Genomic DNA, 12,437 nt, shown 5'->3' on the forward strand with positions numbered 1-12,437 from the left:
ATAGGAAGTCCTCTGGCTGGATAAATTCAGTCAGTTGGGGACACTCTGAAAGCTCACAAACAGTTCTCTCTGACAAGGGGAGGGGCAGCAGAGATCACGTGGCATCCCAAGAGCTAGGAGTCAGGCAGGATGGTGAGGAAGGAGCCTGTGTGTGGAGGGGAGGAGGGACACCTGGCAATGACCAAGTATATGGGCTGAGAAAAAGGCAGTTCTCTTCACCTTGGTTATTCAAAAATCCTAAAATATTCAGAATATTTCCTAAGATTAGTTGCCAGTCTTTAGTCCCTATGAGGACATAATTGTTTTTCTATTGTGAAGTTAATAGTTTGAGTATGAACTGTTCTGCAGTTTTTGTTTTTGCCTCCTGGGAAATATCAAGGAACTGTTGAATCAACAATTTTCTTCTATATTTGCTTGCTTTTTTAACCGCCTCCGGAAGCCCATTTCTTTTCCCTTGGAAGATTTTGTGTAACAAAAGCTGCACGTTAGCAAGGATCCAACAGCCCTTGCCAACCTCAGAACTGGCTGCCACTAATCATAACACACCTGACAAAGAACAAGCCACACCTGGACCAGCCTCAGGGAGCACAGCACCCAGGATGCCCCTGCCACCTGCCAGGACAGAACCCAGCCCAGGAGGCGTGTGCACATTTCAAAGAAATTACTAAACTAGTTAAAAGACAAAATTTTAATCTAGTTTTCCCATTTTATACTAAATCATTAATACAGGTCACAAATTGCATTTATTTGCAAATAACTATAAAATAATCAAAAGGGTATATATCTCTCTATACAGGTCTTCTTAATAAATTTTATTGGACAAGAGAACTTGTGCCACACAGTTTTAAACAGCATGATTAAAGACTGCAACACTCCTAAGAGAGGTCACAGATATGTACAGTATAAGAAGAAAAAGTTGCACCTCGGAGCTGATCATGATCAAGTTAAAAACACCTGACGTACAGTATACGTGCTAATTTCATTCAGGTCATGACCAGCATGAAAAAAATTCAGGACATAGATAACTCAGCAAATGTTCTGTAAATGCATACAGCAATATGCTGCATTTATGAGTTAAAATCATATTCTACTTTAGTGTTAGCATCAAGCCCTTAGGAAGAATTTTTTAAGATCTCCTTTCCCATTAATACACATCAAAAACTATTCATGCTTAGGGCTGGACTGGGCAGCTAACCACAGAACCGCACAAGTCCTTGCTTGCAGGGAAACGGTGAGGGCTAATACTGAAGGTGTCTTTTACATCCTGGCTCACAGCCATCTTCTGGCTATAATTCCATCTATCAGTCATTAAATAAAACCAGGAGAAAGCAACACAGGTCTCTGGGAATCTCATCCCTTCCGTAAGGAAAATGCTCTGCCAATTCAAGTTTCACTCAGTCAGGAAGACAGAAGATTTAAGGCCTCGGTGACAATTATAATCCTCTGAGAAATTATTTTCCCTTAAAGTCAAGATAAGATAATAGTGTTTACTGTACTTTCTCTTGACTCTTAAAATCCCTGGCGTTGATGTAGGCAACTTGCATCTGCAATTCAGCCTGCAAATGAGGAAGGTCTCTCTTCCCAAAGCGTCCTAGATCACACATGTGTGGAGCACGTGTCGAACCTCAGCTTCTTAGGAAGCGGGGAAGACACCAAGGTTTAAGCTTTCTAGTAGGTTGAGGAAGCTGTGCTCATGGCATCTTCAGAGATTTTGGTACTGGCAGGGTGGATGCTTGCAAAATACTTGACATCACTGTCACGATCCATCTGAAGAGCCATGATGGTTTGTTCTACAGCTTCCTGATGACAGCTGGCAGAGGTTAGGAAATAATCTGGAAATGAGAAGTGCAGATTACAAACAGTCTAATATCTCAGCTTTGTTAGGTATACAAAGTTCTTAGTAATTATAAAATGATTTTTCTACAAGTTATAAAATGATTTTTCTACAAGTATAAACCACAAGGTATGCTGAATTATAAACAGTAACTCAAAATGATTTGTTATATCAAAGATCCCCAGATGTAAGAGAATTATCAGGTATATCTTGATTGACTATCTCATAATGATCAATGGCACTGAAACTAATAAATACATTAAAACTTACACTAGTTATAGCTATTAATTAGCTCAGTAAAAGGAAAAACAATTCCAAATACTAAACACACATGGAAAACCAGTCTTCTTTAGCCATTTTTATTATAATTGCCATTAAAAAAAAATGAGTTCCAAAGGAGAAAAAAAAAAGACATATTCATTTACTCATATCCTTTGAAGTATATTAAAAAACCTTATGTGATTCATTCATGAGTTCATACATTCAAGTGATATTAAGCATTTTGGGGGGACTACAACAAATAAAACCACCTGACTCTTGAGGAGCTTATAATCTGCATCCAAGGAAATAACGTGGAGCATTTGTCATTTGCTTGATGAATGAAGAGGAGGAGGAAACAAACACGCCTCCTGCCCCCAAACAACATAACAGATGTCAAGGGGGGTGGGGAGTACTCCAAAGGCAGTCATTTTTCATAGTCATAAGTGAATGCCCAATTTTCAAACTAGTAAGTTTTAAATTATAAAAAAATTCACCTAGGACAGAAGGGTAATAATTAAAAGTGCCTTTCTTCACCCTTTAATCTTCTGTGTCCTCCCACAGAGAGAACCACTATGAACAACTTATATTATTCTATCATATTCTTTCTATGAACACATTATACTGCTTAGATTCTTATCTGTTCATGTCGTCTATGAATCTCCTTCCCACCACAGACACTTTTCCCAAGAGTTGTGTACCTACCTTTTTCTAGTAGAGTTTGTCTTAATGTCTTTGCAAGTAGCACTCTAACGTTTGGAACCCTATCATTTGCTAAGGTTAGCAAATGTGGCATCAGATGCACAGCAAACTGGTCCATGGGAAGGCAATCATCTTCAATGACAGTCTGGGGAAAAGAAGTCACTGCTTTAGATTTGCCAATGTAGTCAAACTAAGCCATAATACTGGCTAACAAAGTCTTTTTGTAACAACATAATTGCTAGAGATTTTAGTACTGTTTTTTAAACCAGTATTCCAGGGACTTGGGAACTCAAAGCAAAAATGATACAAATCCCCACTGAGATACAGAGACCTGGAGTGTTCCTGATCACATTCATTTTCACACCTGTGCTATCGTCCAGACCCCCCCGAGTGCCCTCTAGGGGACTGTTGTGGATGTGCCAGCTTTATAAAGAGCTCAGTGCACTGGCTGCTGTGGCTCAGTGGATTGAGCGTTGGCCTGTGAGCCACGTGTCGCTGGTTTGATTCCCAGTCAGGGCACATTATTAGGTTGCACGTCAGGTCCCCAGTTGGGGGCACGAGTGAGAGGCAACCACACAGTGATGTTTCTCTCCTTCTCCTTTCCCCTCTCTCAAAAAATAAAATAAACAAATTAATTAATTATTTTAAAAAAAAATAGCTCAGTGGACTACACAGAGGACTTGGTAAACCAGACAGATACGCAAATGAGGAACAGAGGGTCCTATAACAACCAGGTGGCAAAGTTCTGTCCTTTAAGAATAAGGAAGGTGTTGACAGAGGTAAGGATGAAAGAATAAACCTAGTTCTAGATATAAAAATGTGTCACAAACGGCTAAGTCTTCATTTACCTGGCAGACAAAGACAAAGGCTTGACGACCAGACCACTTGGGACATCTACCAAAATTTTCTACAAGCTCATTGATAAGGTCCAATCCAAAAGTTGGTGGTGTTGCTGTGTGAAGCTTCTTCACCATCTCACTGACCTAGGAGAATGAACATGGAGAAGTCAGCAATATCTTCATTCTGTGATCTTATTAAATACTTTGCTGACCTAAAATTGTAAAAATTTTAAGACATACCAACTTGTAAGAAATCCAACGAACAGAAGAAACTTTATCTGCACACAGATTCAGAGCAATGGGGCGTAAATAGTCATAAACATCTCTGGGACTATATAATTCTAGAAGTAAAATCAGCTGTCTACAAAAATAAATTAGAAAAATATAGTTAAAATTTTAAAACAAGACAAATGAAAATAGACTGATCATCTGAATAATTTCTAATTCTGGATACTATTTGTATGATGAACACATGCAAAGACTAGTGATTTACCTGGTCTCTCATGCATAGCGTTACCTCTAGTCTTCGTAAGTCTATGTCCATAGGGACAGAAACAGAGCAAAGTATTTAACATGAAACACATTTTTTTTCATAGTAACTGTTTAGAATGTGCTAAGAAACCTTCATCTACAATCAGTTATCTAAATAAGAAAGTTCTAGCAGTTTAAGGTAGCCTAATGTGTACTTGTTAAGGCTCTAAGCAGCTTCTAAGGGAATGATACATTAAATAGGGATAAGATAAGTGCTTCTCCACCGCCTGTTCCTATTATGATTGATGAAAACCGAAGACTCACAGCATCTAACAGGTTAATTTGAGGAGATGCAACAATGCTCATGAAGAAATAACTTGAATACAAACAAGACTTTTGCCTTTCAGATTTTATGTTTTGAGATTATTTACATTTGTAAACAACAGGAATTGAACTGTGGTCATGGTTTTGGATGCCAGCTGTCAATCATGGTCCAAAAATATGAAATGGAAAATTCCAGAAATAAGCAATTTAAAAGTTTTAAATTGCACACTGTTCTGAGGAGTGTGAGAAAATCTCAAGCCATCCCATTCCTCTGGCCTGGGACTGAAGTATCCCTTTGTCTAGCAGCTCCCCACTGTACATGCTACCTCCCTGCTGGTCACAGTAGCTGACTATCAGATCAACCGTCATGGTATCACAAAGCTTGTTGTATCCAAGTAACCCTAATTTGACTTAATAAAAATCCCAAAACATGGCACATGGATTCCTGAACTGCTACATGGAGGCTGAAAACAGCACACCCCAGATCCTGAAGGACAGAGCTGCTGCAAAAGGATGGCAACTCTGAAACCCGTAAGTGCACATTCTGGAGGGGATGGAGATGTGTTTGTGTGACTGGCTAATGGACAGATAAGGAAATGGGTAACTTCTTGGGCATGGTTTGGCTTGCAGCCTTTTGGGGAGCAAGGGAAGTTCTGGGTCTTGTGGGAGAAGAGGGCTCTGAGTAGAAGTGCTCTCAGACCCCCCAAAAGGTTGGAACCTTGTTAATAAAAACCTGTATCCTTCAACACTAATTGTTGAGTCATGTACATTGGAAGCACCAAGTGGCCTGTTTTGCTTGGTTACAGTTTCAGTCATCCACTGTGCGTCGTAAGACATGTCCTTCTTGGATAAGGAGTCACTGCCATATAACCATCAATATAGATAATTAGCAATGACAAAGGCACCTGTATATATTCATAGAGAAATGCACACTTACTGACCCTATTTTCTGACACTGCAACCTTTTTCACTAGCCTCTCCTGGGTGTCCATGAGAAAGTCTAGGGTCAGGAAAGGAAACTGGACAGGTTTCTTAGTAGGCCGAAGGTGACTGACAGATACTGGGGACAGGCATGAAACCCCATGCAATCCCGTGGGCCCTTCTCTCACACAAAGCAAAAGCCTTAAGCTACTAGTGGAGACAAACTGTAGCAGGGGGCAGAGGAGAAAAAAAACTCTATTCCAGGGATAGGAGCAGCAAAATTTTCTCAAGCTAAGACCCTACACTAATACAGAAGTCTTCTTCTGATCAGGGGCAGTAACTCTAAGAAAGCCCAGGCATACAGGGCCTCCCCAAAACTGAAGCTGAACCAAAATAACAGTAATTCTCTCATATCCCAGAATAAGCCCACCACATTGTAAACAGTCTACAGCAAAGGGGAAGGGCAAGAGAAGAGACCCACTTGTTTCCCCAGGGGGCAGGAGCAGCTGAAAGCTGAGGGTGGACTAGTAACACATGAAAAGGCACACCAGCACTTCAGCTCTCACCCTCAGCCCCAGCAAGAGGCAAAGGCAGCCCACTGACAGAACACTTACAGCTTATGGTGCACTGAAGGTAACCATAGCAACATTGAACCTAAATCCAGCTCAGTCCAGGCTAGGTGGATTCAACGCTCCACACTAATGGAGAAGAGAAGGTGTGCCATTTCTAGTCAGGAACAAGGCAAACTGGGATTCAGTGGAGGGACATCTTTAACATCCTGAAAGAAAACCTGCTGGCTCCCAATTCTATACGGCCACTATGGAAAATAGTTTGGCAGTTCCTCAACAAATTAAACCAAGGATTACCAATGACCTACCATCCACCTCAAAGAAAATGAAAGTAGATGTTCAAATAAAAACTTGTATAGGAGGGGGTTCTCTGGCTATCGGGAGGTGGGGGAGGGGTCTTCCTACTCAAGGATGCCTGGATGATTGTGCTGCAGCTGCCTGAGTTTCCCAATGGACGAGGCCATGAAGAACTGGGTATGTATTTTTAAAAAATATATTTTATTGACTTACGTTGTTACAGTTCTCCCAATTTCTTTTCCCTTTGCTTCCTCCTGCCCAGTACCTTTATTTCCTCCAGCAATCCCAGCCCCCCTTAGTTCACTGTCCATGGGTTCTATGTCTAAGTTCTTTGGCTTCACCCTTTCCTATACTATCCTTAACATTCCCCTGGTTATTTTGTTCCTATCAGTTATGCTTCTTAATCCCTGCACCATTTCTCCATTCTCCCCCTTCCCCCTCCTAGCTGATAACCTTCCAAATGATCCCCATGCCTATGATTCTGTTCCTATTCTGGTTTGCTTAGTTGGGTTTTTTTTTTTTTTTTTTTGGATTCAGTTATTGATAGATGTGAGTTTGTTGTCATTTTAGTGTTCATAGTTTTGATCTTCTTTTTCTTAAGTAAGTCCTTTTGACATATCATATAATAATGGCTTGGTGATGATGGGCTCCTTTAGCTTCACCTTGTCTGGGAAGCACTTCATCTGCCGTTCCATTCCAAATGACAGCTTTGCTGGAGAGAGTAATCTTGATTGTAGGTTGCTTTTCATCACATTGAATACTGCTTGCTAGTCCCTTCCTGCCTGCAAAGTGTCCTCTGAGAAATCAGCTGATAGTCCTATAGGCACCCTCTTTCTTCTTGCCCCCAGGACCCTTCTCTTTATCTTTCACCTTTGGCATCTCAATCATGATGCATCCTGGTGTGGTCTCCTCTGGGTCCACCTCCCACGGGACCCTCCGTGCTTCCTGGACCTGTATGTCCATGTCCTTCGCGAAATTTGGGAAGTGTTCCTCATTTTTTTCAATTCTTGCATCCTTATTCTGCACTGGTTGACTGTTTTTTTCTTCCTTATGTTCTGAATCATTGATTTGAACCCCGGTTTCCTTCCTTACAACGTTGGTTTTGTGTGGATTTTCCTTAAGTTTCACTTAGCATAAGCTTCACTTCTCTTACATGTTTGCCATACTCAAGCATATCTGTCAAGCCTGTGAGCAGCTTTATGACCAGTGTTTTGAATTCTGCGTCTGTTAGGTTGTCTATCTCCTCATCTGTTAGGCTGGCTATCTCCTCGTCGCTCAGTTCTCCCACTGGAACCTTGATCCGTTCCCCTTTTGGGCCATATTTCTCTGTCTCTTCATTCTGACAGGCTCCTGTGTTTGTTTGCTTCCACATCCCAGGTAGAGCTGTTGCTCCAGATACATTGTAAGGGTCGGAGCCTTAGGGATTCGTCAGTACAGGGAGACCTGTTTCACCAAGTTGTGGCGCTGTATGTGGGGCAGGGGTCCGAGAGAGAACAATGCCACCTGCTCAGCACTCGCCCCTTTTCCAGGCACCTCTCCCACTTCCGCACTGGACTGGCGCCCCTCTAGCTGTTGCTCTGGCCATCGTTCCCAGAGTAGGTAGGTCTGTGGATGTTCTAGGACCGTGGGGGCCCTTTAAACAAGTGGACTCTGCTGAGACAGGCAGTTTCTCCCCCCACCCCAACCCCCACTGGTCTGCACAGTCAGAAGCAATGAGGCTTGATTTTCCCCGGTGCTGGGACCGTGAGTTGCGAGGTCCAGTGAGGAGCTGGGAACCCTCCCCAGGTGTCCCTCCTGACTTTTTAAAAAATGTGACTACGCTTTCCACTGGTGCGCCGCTGCCAGCCACCACACCGCGTCCTCTCTGCCCTGGCTCCACCCCTCCTACCTGTCTGGATGAGTATTTCTTCTTTATATCTCTGTTTGCTGGACTTCCTTGTAGTTTGATTTTCTGGAACTTCTGGTTGTCTCTAGTTTTGAGGTAGTTGTATTCCTTCTTAGTTGTGGAGGAAGATGCAGTATGTCTGTCTACACCTCCATCTTGGCTGGAAGTCAAGAGTTTGTTCTCATTTTAACGTTCATTGTTTTTATCTTTTTTCATAAGTAAATCCCTTTAACATTTCATATAATAATGGCTTGGTGATGAGGAATTCCTTTAGCTTTACCTTGTCTGGGAAGCACTTTATCTGCCCTTCCATTTTAAATAAAGCTTTGCTGAATAGAGTAAACTTGATTGTAGGTCCTTGCTCTTCTTCACTTTGAATACTTCTTGCCAATCCCTCTTGCCTGCAAAGTTTTTTTTGAGAAACCAGCTGACAGTCTTATAGATATCCCTTTGTAGGTAACTCCCTGCTTTTCTCTTGCTGCTTTTAAGATTCTCTCTTTATCTTTCACTTTTGGCATTTTAATTGTGATGTGTCTTGGTGTGGTCCTCTTTGGGTCTAGGTTGTTTGGGACTCTCTGTGCTTCTTGGACATGTATGTCTATTTCCTTCACCAAATTTGGGAAGTTTTCATTATTTTTTCACATAAGCTTGCAATTTCTTGCTTTTCCTCTTCTCCTTTTGGCACCCCTATCATTCAGATATTGGCATGTTTAAACTTGTCCCAGAGTTTCCTAAGCCTCTCCTCATTTTTTTCAATTCTTGTTTCCTCCTTCTGTATTGGTTGACTGTTTTGTTCTTCCTTGATTTGAAGCCTCGGTTTCCTTCCCTTCACCATTGGTTCTGTGTGGATTTTTCTTTGTTTCATTTAGCATAGCCTTCACTTTTCCCTTTCTCCATTTGCTATACTTAAGCATATCTGTCAAGTCCGTGAACCTCTTTAACACCAGTGTTTGGAATTCTGTATCTGTTAGGTTGACTAACTCCTCGTCTGCTGGGCTGGCTATCTCCTCGTTACTTAGTTCTCCCACTGGAACCTTGATCTGTTCCCGCCATAGGGCATACTTCTCTGTCTTCTCATCCTGACAGACTCCTGTGTTTGTTTGCCTCTGTCTTAGGTATAGCTGTTGCTCCTGTTACATTGTAAGGGGTGGAGCCTTAGGTATTCGTCAGTTTGGGTGACCTGTTTCACCACATTGTGGCACTGTGTGGGGGAGGGGTCTGAAAGGGAACAATGCCTCTTGCTCAGCACTGGCCCCTTTTCCAGGCACTTCTCTCACTTCCCATATGAGACTGGCACCACTCTAGCTGTTGCCCTGGCTGTCGTTTCCAGAGTGGGTGGGTCTGCGGACGTTCTAGGACCGTGGGGACCCTTTAAACAAGCAGACTCTGCTGAGAAACCGGCAGTTTCTTCCTCCGCCCCAACCCCCAGGGCCAGCGTACCCAGTGGACAGCTGCAGACCACATCGGAGCACCACTACCCTGTCCCTGCACAGCTGACTCTCCATGGAGTGTAAAGTTTGGTGGTCAGTGGTCTCTGCCAGTCCTTGCATCTGACTGGCCTGGGTAAATCCCTCCCATTGATCTGCCAACAGCAGCCAAGGCTCAACTACAAGAGGAGGGTGTACTCTGCCCACATGAAAGGCACACCTCGAGTATCCAGTTTGGATCATAGCGGAGGCAGTGTCACAATACCCTACAGAACACCTACTATATTGGGCCATACTTGGAATCGAAGCAGCTCTACCCAATACACAGAAACAAACACAAGGAGGCTGCCAAATTGAGGTTGCAAAGAAATATGGCCTAGATGAAAAAACAAAACTCCAGGAAAAGTACTAAAAGAAATGGAGATAGCCAACCTACATGATGCAGAGTTCAAAATAGTGGTGATAAAATTGTTCAGAGAAATGACTGATTACAGCTACAAAGGAAGAAGTGAAATAAAAAATAATATACAGGAAACCAACAGTGATGGGAAGGAAGCCGGGATTCAAATCAACAATTTGGAATAAAAGGAAGAAATAAACATTCACCCCGAACAGAAAGAAGAAACAAGAATTGAAAAAGACGAGAGATTAGGAACATCTGGGACAACTTTAAACATACCAACATCCAAATCATAGGGATGCCAGAAGCAGAAGAGGAAGAGCAAGAAATTGAAAACTTGTTTGAAAAAAATAATGAAAGAAAACTTCCCTAATTTGGTTAAGGAAAAAAGACATACAATAACAGGAAGCACAGAGAATCCCAAACAAGTTGGACCCCCAAAAGGGCCACACCAAAATACATCATAATTAAAATGTCAAAGGTTAAAGTGAGAATCTTAAAAGCAGCAAAAGAAGAGAGTACCTACAAAGGAGTTCCCATAAAACTGTCAGCTGATTTCTCAAAAAAAAAAAAAAAAAAAAAAAATGTTACAGGCAAGAAGCGACGGGTAAGAAGTATTCAATGTGATGAAAGGCAAGGACCTACAATCAAGATTACTCTATCCAGCAAAGCTATCATTTGGAATGGAAGGGCAGGTGAAGCGCTTCCCAGACAAGGTAAAGTTAAAGGAATTCCTCATCACCAAGTCATTATCACATGAAATGTTAAAGGGACTTATTTAAGAAAAAGAAGATCAAAACTATGAACATTAAAATGACAACAAACTCACAACTATCAACAACAAAACCCAACTAAGCACACCAGAATAGGAACAGAATCACAGGTATGGGGATCTTTTGGAGGGTTATCAGCTGGGAGGGAGATGGGGGAAGAAATGGGGAAATGGTACAGGGATTAAGAACCATTATTTGGTACGAACAAAACAGGGGAATGTTAATAGTAGTATAGGAAAGGGTGAAGCCTAAGAACTTATATGCATGACCCACGGACATGAACTGAGGGGGCACCAGTGGAAGGGAGGGGGGTACCATATAGAGGGGACAAAGGGAAGAAAATTGGGAGAACTGAACAGCATAATCTATAAAATATACTTTAAAAAAAGAAACCTCTATATGAATGTTCAGGGCACCATATTCGTAACAGTTAAAAGGTAGAAACAACCTAAATGCCCACCAGTGGGTGAATGGATTTTAAAAAGTGGTAATATTCACGCAATGGAGTATTCTTCAATTATAGAAAGTAATAAAGTGCTCATAAATGCTACATACAATATGAATAAATCTTAAAAACATTATGCTAAGTGAAGAAGCCAGACACAGAAAGCCACATATTATATAATTCCACATATATAAAATGCTCAGAATAGGCAAATCCAGAGACAGAAAGTAGATCAATGACTGCCACAGGCTGGGGGTGAAGGCTTCCTTTTGTGATGATGACGTGTTCCAGAACTATACAGTCTTTTTGGTTGTGTAACATTATGAACATACTAAATGTCACCAAATGCAACTTTGGTTATGTGTATTTTACCTCAATTTACCAAAAAAAAAAAAAAAAAAAAAAAAAAAAGGAGAGAAATAGACTTTACAAAAAGTTAAGAAAATTCACTGCATTGAAGAAACGTTAAAGGAAAAGGATATCGCACATAACTTGGATCTACAAAAAATAATGAATGAATCTGGAAATGGTAAAGATGAAGTAAACATATACCAATCAATTGTTAGAACTTACTCAGCCAGTTCAGCTCGAAAGCGCCAATTTCTACTATTATCTGTCACCAAAAACTCCTGAAGTTGATAAAGATATTCTCTTCTTTTGTCAATATGAAGAAGCTGAAATAACAAAAAGATTAACTAGGACAAGGTACAGACATTACTTCTTTTACTAGACTGCTTAAAAATGACTACAAATAATACGGTTAATTCTTCTAAAGGAGAATTATTTAGTAGCTACACTTAATTGTCTTAAAAATAGATATTACGTTTTTTCCCCCTGATAATCCCATTTACCTTCAAGAGTCACTATTGTCTTTTCAAAGATCTGTTTCTCGAGCAAGCGACTTCCACCAAACTCTACAGTACCTCGGCACAGCTTTATTATAGCACTCATTCACTTTATTCATATGACACCCTCATTATCACAAACTCTTTGAAGACAGAAATTATGCTCTGATTCACATATATGAGCCCAGCAGATGGCAATATGATGGTAGTACATAACAGGTGCTCAAAAAATATAGGGTGGAGCAAAAGTAGTTTTAGTTGTTCATATAGAAAATAATAAAATAATTAATAAATAATAATACAAGAATAAACTGTTTCACGTACTCATAACTGTAAATCTACTCTTGCCCCCCGTCCCTGGCTGGTTTGGCTCAGTGGATTGAGCGTCGGCCTGCGAGCTAAGTGTCGCTGGTTCGATCTTCCAGTCAGGGCACATCAGAGAAGGAA

General features: G+C 41.2%; 1 protein-coding gene across 3 annotated transcripts in view; it reads right to left on the bottom strand.

Moving 5' to 3' along the window:
* Nucleotides 1–1,578: 1,578 nt before the first annotated feature.
* The window catches only part of PPP4R1 (protein phosphatase 4 regulatory subunit 1), an 88,718-nt gene continuing 77,859 nt past the window's right edge, over nucleotides 1,579–12,437 (bottom strand). For all 3 annotated transcript variants that reach the window (XM_090285810.1, XM_090285811.1, XM_090285812.1), the window contains 5 exons: nucleotides 11,719–11,819; nucleotides 3,874–3,994; nucleotides 3,643–3,777; nucleotides 2,798–2,939; nucleotides 1,579–1,832 (listed from right to left, as the gene is read on the bottom strand). In XM_090285810.1, coding sequence (XP_090141936.1) covers nucleotides 1,669–1,832; nucleotides 2,798–2,939; nucleotides 3,643–3,777; nucleotides 3,874–3,994; nucleotides 11,719–11,819 — 663 coding nt within the window. In that variant the 3' untranslated portion in view covers nucleotides 1,579–1,668. The remainder of the gene's footprint in view (nucleotides 1,833–2,797; nucleotides 2,940–3,642; nucleotides 3,778–3,873; nucleotides 3,995–11,718; nucleotides 11,820–12,437) is intronic.

Source organism: Furipterus horrens, unplaced genomic scaffold, assembly GCF_987537825.1.
Source record: "Furipterus horrens unplaced genomic scaffold, mFurHor1.1.pri manual_scaffold_8, whole genome shotgun sequence".
NCBI classification, from domain to species: Eukaryota; Metazoa; Chordata; class Mammalia; order Chiroptera; family Furipteridae; genus Furipterus; species Furipterus horrens.